The sequence below is a fragment of the Thyridium curvatum genome, assembly GCF_004353045.1.
Source record: "Thyridium curvatum strain D216 chromosome Unknown NODE_25_length_444008_cov_73.864110, whole genome shotgun sequence".
In the NCBI taxonomy this organism is placed as follows: domain Eukaryota; kingdom Fungi; phylum Ascomycota; class Sordariomycetes; order Thyridiales; family Thyridiaceae; genus Thyridium; species Thyridium curvatum.
In genome coordinates this window covers 149559-167610 of record NW_022156780.1, presented here as the reverse complement: position 1 = coordinate 167610, position 18052 = coordinate 149559, and the positions used below count along the sequence as shown (strand labels likewise).

The window sequence follows — 18052 nt, the reverse complement described above, 5'->3', positions numbered from 1 at the left end:
TTCGGCCTTTCTTTCTGCGATTGTCTCTCTCTCGAAACAGACGGACGCACGCATGCATAGGTATCCACACACAAACTTTTACCTTGGTGGCCGCCGATGTGCACACAACACACACACACACACACACGTCTGAGCGTTCTTCTGGGCAGACAGGCATACCTACGCAGATCCACACTCAGCCCGATGCGCCACGCCTCTTCTGGGCAAGACGCATCGGATCCAGGATCTGCGTCTCACCGGTCACTGACAAACTCCCTCCTCCCATGTCCTGGGCTGATCTTAGCGTTGACCGCGGTCCCGGGAACCTGTCACTACTGCGCGCGCAAGGGAACCAACTCTGTTGGCAACGAGAACCTGTTGCTTTTCCTCGTTCCAACCCCTCCCCCCCCTCCACACCTCTTGCATGTCGCCAGAAACATCCCCTTCGAGATACCGGTCTGCTGGGGTCGTCGGACGGAGTGACCAAAGTGGCGTCCACACACTCGCTAATCCCTTTTTTTTCTGGCGGTTTCGCATCCGCCCGGCCCCCCCCAAGTTCCAACTTGCGATGCTGGAAGCCGTCACTCCATGCCCGGCCAGACCCAGGTCACCACCACCACCACCACGCCATCCGACGCTGGCCGCGGTGGCCGCCAACGAACTAGGGTTGTTGGTTTGCCATGGCGCTGATGCTGACACCCGACTGGTTCGTTGGCCGGACGGAAGTGCTTCTGATCCGCGAGGGGGGGCAGGCAGCTGACGAGAATGCAATACACACGTTGGCAAGACAGGCATTCATTCGGCAAAGCAAGGCAAACATTCCCCAAATTTCGCTGCAGACTGCAGACTCCCGTCTCACTTTTCGCCGGCCCGGATTGCTTCTGATCCGCGAGGGCCAGCCGACGAGAATGCACGCTGGCAGACAGGCATTCGACAAAGCAAGGCAAGCATCGCAAATTCGCTGCAGACTCCCGTCTCACTCTTCGCCCGCCCCCGAAAGAGGCCCTTCGGATGCCAAGTCGTCATGTTGGTTCTGACGTTCTGTTGATCCCTGGCGGGCAGCATCCCATTGGCTCTCCCATCCGTTTTTGCTCATATCGCACAGCATGTGCTTGCTCTGACCAACAGACTTGGAAGGGAAAGCCGTGTTGCACACACTGAGGGGATTTGATTGCCTGCCTGCACCCTTTGTGAGCTGTCACTTTGGGGCCATGGAACCCGTGCCCGTCCAATAAGGTCCCCCCCTCCCTTTCCTCAACTCATGCAACTCGCGTTCGTTTCGTATCACGCCCATTCTGGAGACGCTGCTCCGCCGATTCTCCGTGACACAAGAGTACCGGGATCCTGGTTTCTAGCAAACACCAACAACCACCTACGACATGCCACTGCCGATCGCACACGCCGGCCTTGGCGGAGCAGGAACCAACTGCCCCCCCCCCTCCCCTCCGAGATTATCTCAGACCGGGGGGAGGTTCAGCGGCTAGACGCTCCCTACATTGGTCCACCATTCTTTTATCACACGGTTCTCTGCAGGGCCGACAGACATCGGGAGGGAGGAAAGGCGACCAAGGCAGCCTGCGAGAGCCATGTTGATCCCCTTTTTTCCTGCACGAGGCCGAGGCCGAAACTACGCCCGACGACGCTGAGAGGACGGGATTCTGCAGTGACGCCACGGGACTGCCACCAACGTCAACATCTCCCACACCGTGGTGGGCACAGCTACGAAAGTAGGCACTGGAACTGGGAGGCGAACCGGCGAGAGAGAATGACTTGGTTTCTTGTCTCTGCTCCGGAAGCGGAAGAGAAGCCTCTCGCCTCTCTCCTCTCGCCGCGTATAACAACGGGTGTTTCCTCCTCCCAAGACAAAGACAGATGCTTGCCTCTTGCCTCACTTCCATCACCCACAAGAGCATGTGTCTTGTCTTCCTGCCTTGTCTCGCGTTGAAATCCATCAAGCGCAAGCAGCTAAGAAGACAAAGAGTCCGTCCCTTGTTCCCCAACTCCGTTCCACACACACGAGAACCACGTTTTCGCCTCCTCATACCACCACCCAGATTCTATTACCGGTATTGATTCTACCTACCCATTCTTTGACTCCCCATCCATCTCGACTCCACTACTGCGCACCTACGCCATGCCGCCAGCTATTCTGCCCATCATCATGCCGCCAACTGCCATGCCGCTGAGGCTGGAGGCCACCACCGTCACCGCCCCCGTCCCCACCGCCCCCAAGGGCGACGGCCCCAGCAAGGCGCGCCCGACGCTGCCGCCCCCGTCGCGGGAGACGAAGACGGCTGCCGGCGCCGGCCCCGGATCGTCGTGCAAGCACGAGATCATGGACCTGCTGGCCGAGTACGACAAGGTCACGTGGGAGCAGCGGCTCGACGACGCCCGCACGCTCCTCGAGGTGCGCCGCCTCATGCACGAGAGGCTGGTGAGGGAGAGGGGCGGCCGCCGCCAGCCGAGGGTGTTTCGCCCGCCCAGGCAGCGGCGCCGGACTACCTTGTGAAGACGTTGCCCAAAAAAATTCACAAGAGAGGGGGGGTACGGAGTGTCTGACACCCCGTCCGTCTGGGTGTTCCCAAGCCAGCGCAAAGCGGTCCCTCTTCCCTTTTCCCCCAAGGTGAAGGTGAACGGTACGGTGAGGTCATTCGTCACTGCCTACCTACCTACCTACCTACCTACCTACCTACCAACCTAGCCGGGTACCCGGGAGCTGTGGTTATTCGTCATTCGTCAGAGGAAGGTTTCTTTTCTTTTTTTTCAACAGAAATTCGTGTGATTTTGGTCGATCCCCGCCGCGAGTGGATGTGGACAGGGGGGGAGGCCTGTTTTCAGCTTCTACTCTGTGGATCCCCTTCGCGCGGGAAAATCCGCAGCTGGTCACAGAAGACCCAAGCCTCTGGCGTGCGTCACGGGAGGCTGGGCCTGGAAACCGGGTCTGGCGGCTGGCTGGACTCTGATGGGCTGCGCGGGGATCGGCAACTGGGCACATTTCCTTCCTTTTCAAGGACCCTTTTAGTGTGCGTGTGTTTTGAGCATGTTTAGGTGCTCTTGTGTGTTTTTTTGCTCTCTTTTGGTGCCTTGGCCAGTTCCTGGCCTTGGTGCTGTCTGTGGCTCCTCTGGGAGCTACGGTACTGTGTGTTGCTCTTTTTGGAGCTTTGGTCTTTTCTCTACCTGGGAGCTATGTGTGTTGCTCTCGGGCTTCTTTTACTGTCCGGGATCCTTGGTCTGTTGCTCTCTTGGATCCTTGGTCTGTTACAGTTCCTGAGCTCTGGTGTGTTTTTACAAAGTAGGAGCTCAGGTCTGTTACAGTTTTGGTGCGTTGGTGTGTTACTGTTTCTGAGCTCCGGTGTGTTACTGTTTAGCTATCTACGGGGCTTTGGTCTGTCAAGCTCCCTTCTCTCTGCGATTTTTGTCGGAGAGAAGCCCCATGCCGTGCTCGGACCTGGAGCATCCGGTGCAGGCTGGGGACGACGCAAGCGAAATGATGGATACCTAGGTACTATCTAGAGCAATTGCAATTGACGACCTTTTTTTTTTTATGGCTGTGACCTGTCACTTTTTGGCATTCCATTCTTGCGCGACTGGCTCGCTGTGATGTAATTACCCAAGTCTTGAAACCTACGGGCGGGCAACCTGGGAGATGGGAAGCTCCGTCAGAGCTTCTTTGTTCTCTCTTAGTTCAGCTGCGACGGCGACGTCCAGATAAGCTCCAGCTTTCCCATGCACCGGTGGAGCGACGCTGGGACGGGAGCCGTGGCGCTAATTGGCAATCATCTCTGGGAAGGGATGGGTGCGGGTCTCACTAACAGGGTGTACCTTCGTAGGTGCAGGCCGGCCTCGCCGGAAGCGAGGTACTCTTTGGTTTCTGCTGCCCCCAGCTCCTCCAGCTCCACGGAGGTTTCGTTTTCTTGCCCATTAGCCGCATGCCCCCCGGCCTGCGGGCTAGTCCCACCTCGACTGGTTTGATCCCTCCTCTCCTTCGGGATCCGTATCTTCGGGACGATTAAAATATAATAAACCAGAAAAAGAAAGATATTATTCACACGGTTTTATAAGAGGAAGGGAAGGCAGGCAGGCAGGCAGGGCGATGGGGAACGGAGAGTTTGCATGGGTAAGTAAATCACGGTTTTGGAGACAAGAGTAAGTAAGGTAAGGTATGCATACTAGAAAGTCGGACAAAGAAAAGGGGGCGAGTCAGGAAGAAAGGGGGGGGGGGGGCACTATATTCGCGCCCGCCGACAAACACAACGTCTTTTTCTTGGTTTCTCGACTTTATCAACGAAGTAAGTAAGCGATGGCCGCGAACGGCGTGTGGCTTGGCTTGGGCTTGGCTTGGTGGACGGACGGACGGACGGTTTGCCGTGTTTGCTTCAGAGCGCATTACTCTCTCCCAGCTGAAGGGGAATCGAATCGTCCACGCCAGCCTTTTACCTTGCCCGTTGTGATATTGCTTGCTGCCCTCTTGTAGACGAGTAATGGCGCTGGCTGAGCTGGCGCTCTCCTTTCAGCGATCTCTTGCCTGGTCCGTTTTCCCGCCTCCCTGGTATCTGCCCCCCCTTCCCTCCTCTCCAGCCGGGCAGCATATCTGCTCGTTGTCCTCTCTACCTTGGCTCGCATAGCATTAGCATCTACGGCTTCAACTGCCCTTCCTCGCCGCCCGGCTTTCGCGCTAACTTCACTCCCAACCGCATCATCTCGCTGCCTTGTATAATCAGGCGACAATAAAGTCGGCGAGAGTGAGTGAGTCACGCCCGACAACACAATAGATATATAGATATTATCGCACTAGTCCCGTTGCAGCAGAAACGACGCAATAAGGTTGAGTGACTCACTGCCCCTTTCGTCGGGAGAACTCCGGCTTTCTCTGGTCGGGAGAACTCCGGGCTTCTCTCTCTCTCTTTCTGTTTCTCTCTCCATCGGGAGATCTCCGGCAGTTCTAGGTTAGGGCTTTTCAATTCGCTTAAGGTTACGCGAGGGAAGGGCTCTGCGGACAGGAGGTACTTGGGGCTGGGACCAGAGGTACTTCTGGAACCCCCGAGCAAGGAATGGGATAGCAAGAGATGTGAAAAAGGTCGGTTCGGGCAGTTGAGGGGGGCTGGCGGTCTGTATAGTTTACCGACGGGCAGGAAACTTCTTGCTCAGACGTGTGTTTTTCCTTCCCTCCCTCCTCCGCCCCCTTCCCCCCCTATTTGACATGGCATAGCGCACCCCCTCCCCCCGTTTCGGGGCGGGGGATATTGGGAATAGTGTAATGGAATAGTTTATAGTTTACCAGGCTTGGGCACCGTGACATGTCCTGTCATGGCCCCCGTACTGTCTCTGCTTAGCGGGTTTGCTTTCTCCCCCCCGCCGCCGCCGCCCCTAACTAACTCATGCTTGGCGTTTATACTTGACTTTGGCGAGGGAGTGGAGTGAGTGGCCGACGTCCGGCATGGCTGCCCACCGCCGACCATCCCCCCTCCTTTGCGATGTGTATAAGCTTACTTGGATGGGCGCTTTCAGCTGTCATGATGCCTTTGGCTGAGTCGTATCAACTCCTGTGATCGCCGTCCATGACTCTCCGGGTCCGGGATCTAGCTAGCTAGGGGTGTTTACTGTAAATATACTATAACACCATGTCTACTAACTTCCGTGCCAATGTCTGCCCCTTCTCTTCCCCCTTTGATGCTTTCAGACATTTCTTTGACAACCGCCCGGCACACGTCTACAACGCTGCGTGATCTCCCTCCCTTTGTTCCCTCTCCCTGCCCCTCCTCCCAGCCGTGCTGGTTCTCCTGAAAACGAAAACGGCAAAAAGGAGGGGGCTCGTGGGCGAATCCGCTGATTTCCCTGAGCTTCATTTCCCTGTCTTCTCCTCCCGCGAGCCGAGACGGGTCCGGTCCCTATATTACCTTCTCGTCCGTTTCTTTCTCTTGCTTGCTTGCTGCCGCGACAAAAACACGACAACGACAACGAAAACGACCCCCCACGATCCGGATATCTTTTCTTTCGAAAAAAACGTGCTTTTGATCCCGCAGGAGGGGGACAAAGTACGGGACAGCTTGAGAAAACGATGGTTCTTGGGCCCTGAGAGTTATTTCTTCTTCCTCTCCTGTTTTTGTTTCCCGCCGGGGTAATCCGTCGACGACGCACCGGCACCTTTTGTCCTTTTGACGAAAACACACATCCGCCGGTCCTCCGGGGCGGTGCGCACTCGGGCCGGCGGACGGCCATGGCTAGACCACGGGGTCGTTCGGCCATGCCTTCTCAGAGGCGCGCTTTGAACGGATTCCTCGCTTTTCGAAGTAAGCAATCCATACACAAGGCTACCTCCACAGCCCAATTCACAAGAAGATCGGTTACTCATCATATGGTGGCACAACCATAGCCTACTATGCCAGCATCTTCGTGAAAACTCAGCAAAAGGAGAGATCACGGCTCTTGACCGTGCTATGGGCCAACGACAACTTCCATAACGAATGGAATCTGATTTCCCGGGTGTACTCTTTCTTAAGAGATGAAATTGGCAAAGCGAATGTACCCGTACGATCATTTCTCGACTACGCATGTCCGGTGATGGGACTTATTCCGCCAGATCAATACCTTGAACACTTTCATTGGGTTCCAGTCATAGACACCACCGGACATCTGGTCTTGAGGAGAACCGAGCAAAAGATCATCATGAGCGGTCCGATTTCCACGACAGAGTATGACCTTCTGTGTACCTGCATTTCCAACGGATATATGGTAGACAACATGGCAAGTCTTCTGGACAAAATGGCCGTCAAATATCGCAGCACCATGTTCATTCCGCGTGTTACTACTGAAACATCAAACCAGGAAGAGTTGAGTCAGATAATCTCGGAACCCGGCTCTGTCCCTAGCAATTCAAACAACTCTTGCCCGAGTTCCATGCATTGGTCTATATCTAGAGCATCAGAGCCCGAAGTTCCACCCATAAGTGCCGGTCAGTATTCCCACACAACCGTGGATCCGGGTGTGATGTTATGGGATGGTAACATGTAGGACAAAGTGTCGTGGCGATAATCATCTCAAGAAACAGTTCAACTGGATAATAGACATCTAGAGATATCTGGCTGCAGACATCTGGCTACAATTACAATGAACTGAATTGCGTAACCCTGTGTGAAAGAATGTGTGGCCTCAGTTGTTCCCATAGCCACTACCCACCCCCGGCCATTACCAGCCATATGTCCTGAATCTTGAGACCGTAGATTCCTGTGACTGAGCCAGGTTCTGACGCGGCTCATTCTCGACCGCGCAGCAAACTTCATTCCAGTAAGAGAGTTTGTATCGACCCTGAGTCGGACGGTTCTAATTCTGATCAGTATGTATCTTGAATATAGAGGTAGATGTTAAACTTACTCGGAATGGATCGCCTATGGTGTCTTGAACATTCGTCATCACGACGATTCTCTGCAAGATATTGTTATTTCCAAAATTTTCGACTATTGAGTGAGTAATTTTACTCACCTCTGTTCGAGTTACTGGTGGGAACTGCTCGCCTGAAGCCTGTGAGAGTCTTCGGTACTGTGCCTGTGTGCTGTCAGAAAGATGTTTCGCGAATTCAATTGAGGGTGCTAACCTGATGATCTTCGTATGGGATATTAAGTCCTCTCTGAGAGAATGATTAGTCCAATAGCCATGCAACGAGGGGAGCTTGGTTCTTACCGCTCGTAGGCCATTACGGCGAGAAATGTACATTCCAGGTGAAGCTAGGAAGTACCCTGACTCCGGCAAGGTGAGGGAAACAACTTGAGCTTCCTTGGTGCGAAAGAAATCCTGGTCCAGATCACAGAACCACTTCGTCCAAAGTGTACCGGGAATCTTGATGAGTGGTGAATCGAAATATGCCTCCTCGAAGCAAAACTTGCGAGTGGTAAAATACTCCACTGTCTCGGAGGAAATCCTCAGATCCTTAGGGATACTCAGATCGAAGTCGCCTCCAGGCTTGACAGTAGCCTGTTCCTCACAGTGCATCAACTTCTGTAGTTCGTTCTTTCTGAATTCAAGATAGCATAGAAGCTCCTCGACCAGCGATGCAACGAAAGGAATGGGAGTTTGCTGCTTGAGGCCCATCTGGATGACAAGGCGGATGATTCCAATTGTTCGATATTGGAGGACATGGAGGTTTGTTTCGAGGAGCTTCCGTCGTGTGGAGCCGACCGTGAAGTCGGGATAGATGTTCGTCATGACTGGTGCAGCGTCGTTTCGGGGCTCGAGAGAGACGCGATATGAGTCTCTCCAGAGCGCCTCAAGGACCCCCTTCTCAATGCTGTAGGAGATGAGATTACCCAAGAGTGTCTTCAAAGATGCGGCTGCATGCGAGAAGACCGATGGCCCTCCAGGAGGCTGATATCTCTTCATTACGCTCAGGGCGGTTTGAAAAGGGGTGGAGGATTGGGTTTTCAGTACGAGCGACGAAATCAGCGCCTGCTTCTGAACTTCCACGGAGCGTTCAACGAGATGGTTTTTGTCGAGCTTTGAAGCAAGTTCGGGTGAGCTGAGCTTGGCCATTTGTATGATCCGTTGATAATCATTGTGGCCCAGAAGGACGGGGTCATGACCCTGGGACAACTCCATCTTGGAAATTGCCTCGGGTTTGAGATTGCTTTTGGCAGTTCGCTTGATGGTTGTAAGAAAGAATAGGGAAGGGGGAAGGGGGAGAAATGGCGGCATAATATACCTAGGTAGTCTGGGCCACGGAGGTAGCTCTCCCAAAAAAACCTCTTGCAACTCCCCATTCACTTTCGTCTCACTTTGACCTCATCGTCACAGCAACACATCTGCCTAAGTTCTTCACTGCTCAGTCCAAAGTATCCCTCGTCGTAACTGAACTCACCGCACAAAATTCACTTTCTCTCTCAAAAAAAACCCGCCCCCGAAGTTGAACCGCCAGCTTTTCTGATTCTATAAATCCTCTCTGCCCCCACCCCACCAACTCCCAATTCCTGTCCCCTTTCACCACTTTTTTCAGAAGTCTTTTCTCCAAACACAATAGGAATTGTGATCGTCCTTCGATTCTGATTCCTTTTGGTTTTCACAAAGACCTTCTGCATCATCAAATCATCTTCCCCAACTACATACCATCACTCAACCTCACTTCGGTGCTTCATCGGAATCATGGCTCAGCCAACCTCCAGCAACTTCCTCATCAGCCTCGATGGCGAGGAGCTCCAGGTCTCGGAGACTGTCGGCATGAACTACCTCCTTCAGGCGGCTTTTGCACTCGCGTAAGTTTCTTCTATTTTACGATTGCACATTTCGACTGCTCACATTCCACACATGCAGTTCCCAGAAGGGTGCCGATGTCAACGTTCACTACTCTGTGGCCAAGCGCCAGTACCGCATCTCGCGCAAGGACTCGGGTCTCAACTCTGACCTTTTCCTGCTCACTGAAGTCAAGCGTTTGTCCCCCCCATTCCGTTGCTTTGATAGCATGCTGACTTTCACATAGACATGGACCCTGTCGTCGCTGAGATTATCGGTTACGACCTTTCGGCTGAGATGACCACTGAAATGCCTGGCACTCCTGTCAATACTCAAGGTGCCACTACCAACACTGCTGCTGCTGCTTCGGCTATTGATCAGCCCCATGAGCGTATTCCTCGCCCCAAGAATGCCTGGATCATCTACCGCCAGAACAAGTCCAAGCAGCTTCGAAAGGTTGACAATACCCTCACCGCTGCTGAGATTTGTAAGTTCTCACTGAGTTTTCCTTCTCCAGGATCTTGCTAACTGATCAGCTCGCATCGTCTCCAAGATGTGGAAGAACGAGAAGACCGCCGTTAGACAGTACTTCGCGAACTTGGCTGCTGATGAGGACGCCAAGCACAAGGAGCTGTACCCTAACTATCGGTACAATGCGACTCGCGCTGCTCGTGGCCGTGCTCGGGCTCCTAAGCAGCTTTTGTCTGCTCATGAGCTTCACACGGATGTTGCCAATGAGGTCTTGGTTCCCTCTGCCACTGACCTGGCTGTTCTTTTCGGCGCCGCTTGAGCTGGAACAGAACATCCATCATCACTGGCTCTCAACTTGGTTCTCTCTTCGCAAAGACCTCGGTCTTCTGCTGCCAAGTAGCCGTCAATCTCGCCAGTCTTGATGGAAAAGCCCCAGCAGCAGACAGGAAATCGTCTACTTCCTCGACTGCTTGTTTCTCCTTGTCGTGTCTGTCATCATCTTTCTTTTTTTTCCTTGCATCTTCATTCATCTGCATCGGCTGTTTCTTTTGTTCGAACCACATCGCCACATCGCCATGGCCGGGTTTTTTCTTCCTCCAATCTCTCTGTCAGTCCAACGGCCTCTTCGACCAACAACAGGAATGCTTGCTTTCCTCTGTTTTTTTCCCCTCCTCGGCTCTTCAAACAGGAAAAAAAAACAGCAAAAGGTTTCGAGGCTGTCGGCACCGCAAGAGATGGAGAGCGAACATTGCAAGCAACCACTCTGTACAACACCTGCATCTGCATCTGCATCATCATCATCAGCATCGAGTCCTTCCCAATCGGAGGAAACACCTGTACAATAACCTAGGTAGACTAGACTAAAACACCACAGAAAAGAACTCTTGAGTTCACCAAACTATTGCGTCCCCTTTGCCCTCTTGTGATCCTGTGATGTGTCGTGAGCGCCCGGACTTGCGGATGGTGGTGATAGCTTCAACACTGCCCCGCGACGATGATGGCATAGTCTTCACGCACGTAGGAGCAAGGTAGCCGCAAGCGACGAGATTCAGTAGAAAGAATCATCACATTGAAAGGGTATCTAGCTGGAAAGCGATATGGGAATAGCTTCACTTCATTTCCTCTTCCTCGACGTCCGTCATGAGCCCTCGCTCCCGTCGCTCCCCTCACTGCTGCCCTCCAGTCCAGTCACTGCTCCATATGAATGTGCCGCATCGCCACTGCGTGCCCGTTTCCTTCTGGCCCGATGGGCCGAGCGGCCGTCGACAAATGTAGAACGATCTGCCTGGAGATTGGGTCAGCGAATCCTGGTCAAGAGTGTGACGACACCAAGGGACACCCTGGACAAGGTGGCATCTCACGAGGAAAGAAGGGGAAAAGAAGCAGCACTTACCGCAGTTGACGCCAGGCTTCTTGGTGACGAGGCTCATGCAGGGCTCGCCGTGCTCACACTTTGGAGGCACCCGCTTGCCGAGCAGCCTCGACCAAGACTCCTTATTCTGTATGGGGTCAAAGACCTCCTTGTCTGCCGAGGCACTCGCTGGTGTGCGTAGCGGCGATTCTTCTTGTGCGATTTCTGGGGGTTGCTCCGGATCGAGAGATTCGCTGCGGAGGCTCGGCGGGACGGTGGTTGCTTCGGAGGGAAGAGCAAGAGCGGGCGAGTTCTTGCCAGGGTTGCTGGAAGCAGCGCTGGCCTCGACCGTCGAGGACTTGGGCTTGAAGAAGCCAGTCAGGCTGCTTTGGCCGGGGCCAGGAGTGGTCTTGTTTGATGTTTCCCTTCCCGAGGCTGCTTTGCTCTTTTTCTGGGGCCGACTGGCCGACTCGCTGCGAGCCAGCTGGCGTTTCTGGGGGCTTGTTTGTGTCGAGGTCTGCGAAAGCGAGGGCGTCGGGGGAGGAGTCTCAGTCTTGACGGTGTCTTCGGGGAGTTCTTGGGATTTCGAACTCGACGTCGAGGAACTGCCGTTATTGTTGACGGGCTTTATTGTGGGCGCTTTGGCTGTGGATGAGTTCGTCGATGAGCTGGGCTTTTTGAAAAACATGTCTTTGATGCTTCGGCGGCGATCGAACTCGGGAATGAGCTTGGCAGACAAGGGGAGCAGATCCTTGACGGTCCAGTCTCGCAGGCGCTGTCCGTTCTCAAACATGCCTGCTGGGTTCATCAGGTCCTCGATGTGGATGTCCTTCCCGTCATGCTTCACGACATCTCCCAGCGTGGCGTAGACCGGGCAGTGGTCCGACCCCAGCAAGCCCTCCTGGATGTTCGAGTCGACGAACCAGTCCTTGATTCCGTCGGTGCAGACGACGTAGTCGATGCGGCTCCCAAAGTTCCCAGGGCGGCAGTTCTTCTTCGTGTCCCAGCACGTGTACATGCCCTCCCTCGACGGGTGGAACTCTCGGCAGAGATCCCACATGACGGGCTTCTCGCGGCCCTCGTCGCGCTCTCCCATGACTTTGCCGCCAAACACCAGATGGTTAAAAAATCGCCGCGCCGGCGTCGAGAGAAAATCGTCGAGCGTCACGCCTTCCTTGCGGAGCTGCTCGGCGAGGCCAGCCGTGTCTCTTTGGTCGCGGATGATGTTGAGGTCTCCCGTCAGGATGACCTGCTTGCCCATGGCGACGAGGTTGCGTATTCGGGCGTCGAGCGCCTCGATGAAGCCGAGCCGGAACTCGGTCCTGGTCTCGTCTCTGGTGGCTGGGCTGTACACGCCGAAGAGGACAAAGGCCGGGAACTCGAGGATGACACAGCGACCCTCCGAGTCGAGGGTGGCTTCGTCGATGCTACTTGAGAGCTGGCCGGGATGTGGGTACCCGCCGATTTGCTGGTCCTCGGGGAGCTCGCGAAACTTGGTGGTTGAATTGGGGGGACACAGGATGCCCGTGACGCCTTCCTCGGCGCGGATCGGTGCGCATTTTGAGTTCCTTGTGTAGATAGCGACGCCAGAGTATCCTGAGCGAGACTGTCAGCACCGTCGCCGGCCATGCATGGAACGGGAATGTCTGGCGGAGCTTACCTTTCTTGTGCTTGGGAAGACTGAAGTACACATCCCATCCCGGAACGAGCACCATATCGTCGCGCAAATCCTTGCGCTGGATCTTGGTCTCTTGCATGATGACAATGTCCGCCTCTAGGATGTCAAACATGGCCTGGAGAGAGCGTGGTCAGTGAAGGACTCTGGGCTGTGGAACGTGAGGACTCACCTGGAATGTCCGGTCGAGGCTCCATGGCTGGTACCCGAACGGGTTCCTGCAGCATCCGTCAGCTTGGCACCCAACGGCGCTGATCGTTCTCCACAGACCTGATGCCATTTACTGCCGAGCTGGTTAGCAGACTGTGAGAAGAGGCGAAGGACCAAGGACAAAAAGCTCACCGTTCCAGGTCGTGATGCGCAAGCCCATCTTTGCGCCTTTCTCTCGCCCAGCCCGGGAAGACTGGCAAGGTACGTCTAAGAAGGCTTCAACGGGTGAATAACCGGTACGAACGCTCATCCGCACCCCAACCAACGTGACTTCACTTCACGCGATGTCGAGGACATTGGCGGGGGTGCCTGGGCGTCGCTTGTTCCTGCCTCTCGAGATGCCAACAAAGCATGCCCTCACTTGGAAAATCAAAGACTCGATCAAGATTTCACGGTCAAACAATCACCACGCCTTTTCATCATCACCAATGAGATGAGCCTTACTCCAAAACCGGCCGCTCGCTGCCAAATATCGCCAATGACGTGCCTCAAATCTCCGGGGGGCGCCTCGAGGACGCGCGGTCACATGACCTCTCACCTGACTCGGGCACCCTCAGCTCACGCCCAGAGCATTGGCCAATCACGGGATAAGCAAAGTCCCTCGGAAAAATGACATGACCTGATCTTCGGGAGCATTGCTCAATTGACCTCATCCATCCTCCCATACAATCAATCCCCAAACCATCTTGCTTTCTGTTCGTGCTCCTCCCCCCAACTCCAACCCACCCGAACTCTCTCCGAGAACCATCTCCGCTCACCGTCAATTCGCTCCTTCTATAGGTTTCCTCTCCGCTCTCAAAAGATGTTCAACGCTCGCCAGATCCTCCGCTCGGCGCCGCGCTTCGCCCGCCAGGCGGCTCGCGCCCCCGCCCAGCGCCGCCTCATGAGCTCCCCGGCCACCGCCAGCTCCGGCACCGAGAACGCCTTCATCCGCGAGCGCAAGGCCGTCAAGGACCACGCCGCCGGCACCACTGGTACGTTTTTTGGGCCTGTCCGTTTCGAGTCGGGAAAGGAAAGACCATTTGGGATGGCTGCTGCGAAGCTTAGCTTGGAGCTCCCCTGAATGTGGCGTGTTTTTCCAGCATTGGGGTCCCAGTCATTGGGGTTCACATCGAGCACTCACGAACGGTTGCTAACATGATGCGTGGTGAACAGCTTTGTGGAAGAAGATCTCGATCTAGTATGTATACCCTTCGATGCATGCCGGCGCCCCCCCAGCCCGATTTCCTCTCCCCCCCCCCTCCCGAGCATTCACGAACGAGCATCCGAAAGGCCGCACCCGGGAGAGAAGAGGAAATACTCTGCGGGAGAGGTGGAATGTACAGCATCATGACGAGATGTTGTTGGCAGTCTCAGGCACAGGAGGACCGAAGCAGCAGGACCCGACACTTTTTTGCACTCGGAAGACCAGGGAAGCTAACAAAGTCGTCACAGCGGCACCATCCCCGCCCTCATCGCCGCCTCCATCAACGCCTACTACCTGTGGAACGAGCACTGGGAGCACTGGAGCCACATGCCCCCCCTGGAGGAGCGCGTCGAGTACCCCTACCAGAACATCCGCACCAAGAACTACCAGTGGGGCGACGGCGACAAGACCCTGTTGTACGTGTTTTGGCTATTACTCCCCAAGAACTCTACAGACAAGAGACTTGGTTTTTTGCTTCCCTGTCTTTCTGTGACTAACAACGAGACAAAAAAACAACAGCTGGAACGACAAGGTCAACTACCACAACAAGGACAAGACCACCTAAGCCGGCAGAACACTAATGGACCGGTCATAAGTTGGTTCTTTCTTTTGAGCTATTAGTTAGTTGATCTACGAAGCTGTGGTTGCCGTGGAACAAACTGGGGCAGGGGGGTTGTAGAGGCGGTTGGACAAGCAGGTGAAGAAGGCCTGGTCAACATGGTACATGTTTCCTTGAGTCTCACCATCAATCAATCAAACCATTTCAAAAACAAGTTACGTGTTCCCTCTGGAGAAGGGCAAATGTGTCTTCAAGGAGCCGAAAGGCCACTAGTAGTACCATTGATTTACAGAAACGTTGCCTCGTACGTACATTATCTGGGTTTAGCAACGAGGGGAACGCTTCGTCCTGACCCTCTCGCCGCTCGAGATTCTTCTGCGAGGAGAAACACCCTGCCAAGCCCGTCGCCTCTTGTGCCATGCATGGCCTTTCCCATTAAGTCATGTATGTTCAAAGGCAAACCCCCAAGCCAGCTACAAAAGAGAGTTCCGAGACCCTACAACATCCCCACCACCCGCCACACACCCAAGGCATGACATGACCCGTCATACTGCTCCCAGCTCCAGAACCAACCATAACAGCCGGCCACGTAAGGGGCCCTTCGGCTCTCGTCAGACCCCTCCCGGTACCTTCCTCAAGACACGGTACTGGTCGAGGTAGACCTTGGCCGACGCCTTGTCCCTGAGCGCCGCCATGACCGCCGCCTGCTTCGCCAGCATCTCGCACTGCTTCTCCACGTCCTCGACAGCCGTGAAGCAGAGCGAGGCCCTCTCGAGCGTCGCGTGCGCCTTCTTGTTCAGCTCCGCCCGCCTCGTCGTCGTCGTCGAGCCGGCAGCGGCAGCGGCAGCGGCATCCTCCTCGCCGGCGCAGCCCACGTAAGCGTCCGCCAGGAGCGAGTACAGCTCGCCGACCGTGTACGAGCCGTCGCACTCTATGGCGCGCGGGATGACGGGCAGCAGCATCTGGGCCGCGGCCTCAAACTCGCCGAGGGATATCAGCACGTTGGCCACGGCCCCGATCGCCTGCCACAGCAGGGGCATGGACCTGGCGCGCCAGGCCAGACGGGCGGCGCGCATGGAGAGCGCGAAGCCTCGTTGCGGGCGTCCGGCTTTGCTGTAGAGGTGAGCCTTGACGAGAAATAACCTCATACGTAGCATGATATCATGATCCGTGTCGCTGATGCTTTCCAGTAGCCGCTCGACCTTAGCAAACGCAGCTTGGAAATCTCCCCGACGCTCGAGGAACTCGACGTGCAGGGCGTCGATAATGAACGACATGTCGGAGTGAGGTTCGTCTTTTTGGCATTGCAGGAGCTGGGACAGCAAGTGTTCGGCGCCGTCTAGGTCGTTGCGGTGCAGATCTCTCCGCAGCTTCAAGAACCCACGGTATTTGCGCCAGAACTGACTCGACTTCCATGTCCGCAGTGAGTTCTTGTCGATGCTCTCCAGCTTTTCCATGGCCTCGTCGTACTTCCCCCTCCCAGCCAGCAACGAGGAAAGGCGACTCATGACTTTGAGCTCATCCTCAAAGGTCGAGTTGCGCGCGTGACATCGAAGGAAGACTTCGCACGTCATGCGTGACAGGGAGGCCAAGCCAAGCCTATCCCATAAAGAAATGGAGACGTTGAGCTGCGGGCCCATGATGGTCTTGAGGTTCCGCCGCACAATGACTTGGGAGCTCCGGACCATGTACTCGGCACAAGTTGCGACACTGTCCCCATGTGACATGCCCATCTTGGCTTCACTGAGCAGAGAGCTACTCCAGAGAGCCCATGCGCCAGTCTCCTTGGCCTTGACCCTCATATAGGCCAGGCTTTCTTTCCTGGAGCCAAGCATGCTGTTGGACTCGAGCTCGCTGACAAACTCTGGATGCGCCTGTCCAAAGTGGAAGAGCCAGTTCAGGGCAAAGTTGAGGCATGTGTTGTCTCGGTTCTCTCTCGCCGTCGACACCGTCTCCAACATGGCCGAGACTGCATCTTTGTAGCAGCCGAAGTCGGCTTGGAGCACCGCCAGGTTCAAGAGGGCGTATTGGTAGAATAGGCGGTCCCTATTTGTCATGGTGTAGTCAAAATAGCGATGGAGGCAGTCGAAGGCGGTCGTGTAATCGCCCGATCTCCATGCCTCGAGGTAGCTATAAAGCATCAGCAAGCACGATCCACTCACGGGCGCAAAGGGAGAACGAGAGTAGGTACCTCAGATAGTGTGACAGACTCGGAAGCATAGAAACATCCTTCAGAAGGAAGTGGAATTGACGCCTCAACTGGGGAGGAACACGCGTGTTGTACTCTGCAAGCCGGAAAGTCAGCACTGATGCCCCTGCGACCTCGTTGCAGATAGACGACAAGGTAGGTGAACCCACTCTGCATCTGGTCGACTTGAAACTCGAGCAGCTTTTCAGCATCTTCCGCGGAGACGGGTAGCTGCGCAGCTTGCGGGTCAACAAGTACGTCACCATACACGACACTAGCTACATCGCCAGTTCGATCGAGCCACTCGTGCTGGCCCTCTTGTAGTACTGAATCAAAACTCAGAGCCGGCAAATCGTGGTATCTCTTGGAGACATACGCCACCGTCGGCTGTCTGTACCTGACGAATTCCTTCCAGAGATGGCCCACGTCGTGGAAGCGCAGCCGGAAGAATTCGAGGTAACACCGCCGAATGAACTTGCCGCACGGCGAGTTGGCCGTGAAGCGGATCGTCTCCTCGGGCGGTATGTCCTGGCCGGCTTCGGCCATGCGGCGCTTCTCTTCTCTGGTCAGAGCCAACATGACGGGGATGTACTCGAAAAACTCTTGCATCTTGTGGAGCGAATTGAGATCCCAGAGGCGCTTCAGGAAGACATCCCAGAGGCGCCGCCCCGGCAGGCCGATGGCCGACATGTGCGGGAGGAGAAGCGCCTCGAAATCCTGTATGGACACGATAGTCCGGACGGTCCGCTGTGCCTTGGACCAGCTCCTCCCGGACATGCCGGGATCGGACGGACCGCTCTCGATGAGTTCGGCCGCCAGAAAGGAGCACACGTTGAGGAACGCGTAACTCGGCACGGCCTCGGCAACATAAAGCTCCAGCAGTGCCAGCATCACCACCCTGGCGGGCGTCAAGAACCTCGGGGTGCTCATTTTGAAGATTCTATGGCAGGAGACAAGATAGGTGAAAGAAAAAGACGATTAGTCGTGATGCGCAAGAGGTTTGCGCATGATGCACGAGCTCTTCGCAACTTCGGTCTCGCGAGGGTGAGCCGTTGTCGTGAGCTGGAGAGGTCAGCGCTCGATGCCCAGTCCCAGCGACTGGTGGTAATCCAGCAATCGAAGAGCCCTATAGTGAGACAGATGATGAGAATTAGCCCCTTCCTGCCGTTCGCATCAGTGTATGCCAAGGTGAGCGCGATGCCCGTCGCGTATCGTGA

General features: G+C 55.3%; 6 protein-coding genes across 6 annotated transcripts; 3 read left to right on the top strand and 3 right to left on the bottom strand.

The window, feature by feature from the left end:
- Positions 1–2113: 2113 nt before the first annotated feature.
- On the top strand, positions 2114–2488 carry E0L32_004978 (uncharacterized protein; the record flags this gene model as incomplete). The annotated part of the gene is made up of 1 exon (XM_031139448.1): positions 2114–2488. The coding sequence occupies one exon, from the start codon at positions 2114–2116 to the stop codon at positions 2486–2488; it is 375 nt and encodes a 124-aa protein (XP_030996580.1).
- Positions 2489–7164: 4676 nt separating this feature from the next.
- On the bottom strand, positions 7165–8568 carry E0L32_004977 (uncharacterized protein; the record flags this gene model as incomplete). Its single annotated transcript, XM_031139447.1, has 5 exons — positions 7165–7299; positions 7351–7401; positions 7459–7521; positions 7571–7603; positions 7657–8568. The coding sequence occupies 5 exons, from the start codon at positions 8566–8568 to the stop codon at positions 7165–7167; spliced, it is 1194 nt and encodes a 397-aa protein (XP_030996579.1).
- A 540-nt stretch (positions 8569–9108) lies between these two features.
- Positions 9109–9985, top strand: E0L32_004976 (uncharacterized protein; the record flags this gene model as incomplete). The annotated part of the gene is made up of 4 exons (XM_031139445.1): positions 9109–9218; positions 9277–9392; positions 9443–9682; positions 9732–9985. The coding sequence occupies 4 exons, from the start codon at positions 9109–9111 to the stop codon at positions 9983–9985; spliced, it is 720 nt and encodes a 239-aa protein (XP_030996578.1).
- Positions 9986–10832: 847 nt separating this feature from the next.
- E0L32_004975 (uncharacterized protein) lies at positions 10833–12889 on the bottom strand (the record flags this gene model as incomplete). The annotated part of the gene is made up of 4 exons (XM_031139444.1): positions 10833–10951; positions 11060–12613; positions 12678–12791; positions 12865–12889. 4 exons carry the CDS (start codon positions 12887–12889, stop codon positions 10833–10835), a joined length of 1812 nt encoding a protein of 603 aa, XP_030996577.1.
- Positions 12890–13704: 815 nt separating this feature from the next.
- On the top strand, positions 13705–14653 carry E0L32_004974 (uncharacterized protein; the record flags this gene model as incomplete). Its single annotated transcript, XM_031139443.1, has 4 exons — positions 13705–13876; positions 14058–14082; positions 14337–14504; positions 14608–14653. The coding sequence occupies 4 exons, from the start codon at positions 13705–13707 to the stop codon at positions 14651–14653; spliced, it is 411 nt and encodes a 136-aa protein (XP_030996576.1).
- A 605-nt stretch (positions 14654–15258) lies between these two features.
- On the bottom strand, positions 15259–17765 carry E0L32_004973 (uncharacterized protein; the record flags this gene model as incomplete). The annotated part of the gene is made up of 2 exons (XM_031139442.1): positions 15259–16693; positions 16810–17765. The coding sequence occupies 2 exons, from the start codon at positions 17763–17765 to the stop codon at positions 15259–15261; spliced, it is 2391 nt and encodes a 796-aa protein (XP_030996575.1).
- Between the last annotated feature and the right edge of the window lie 287 nt (positions 17766–18052).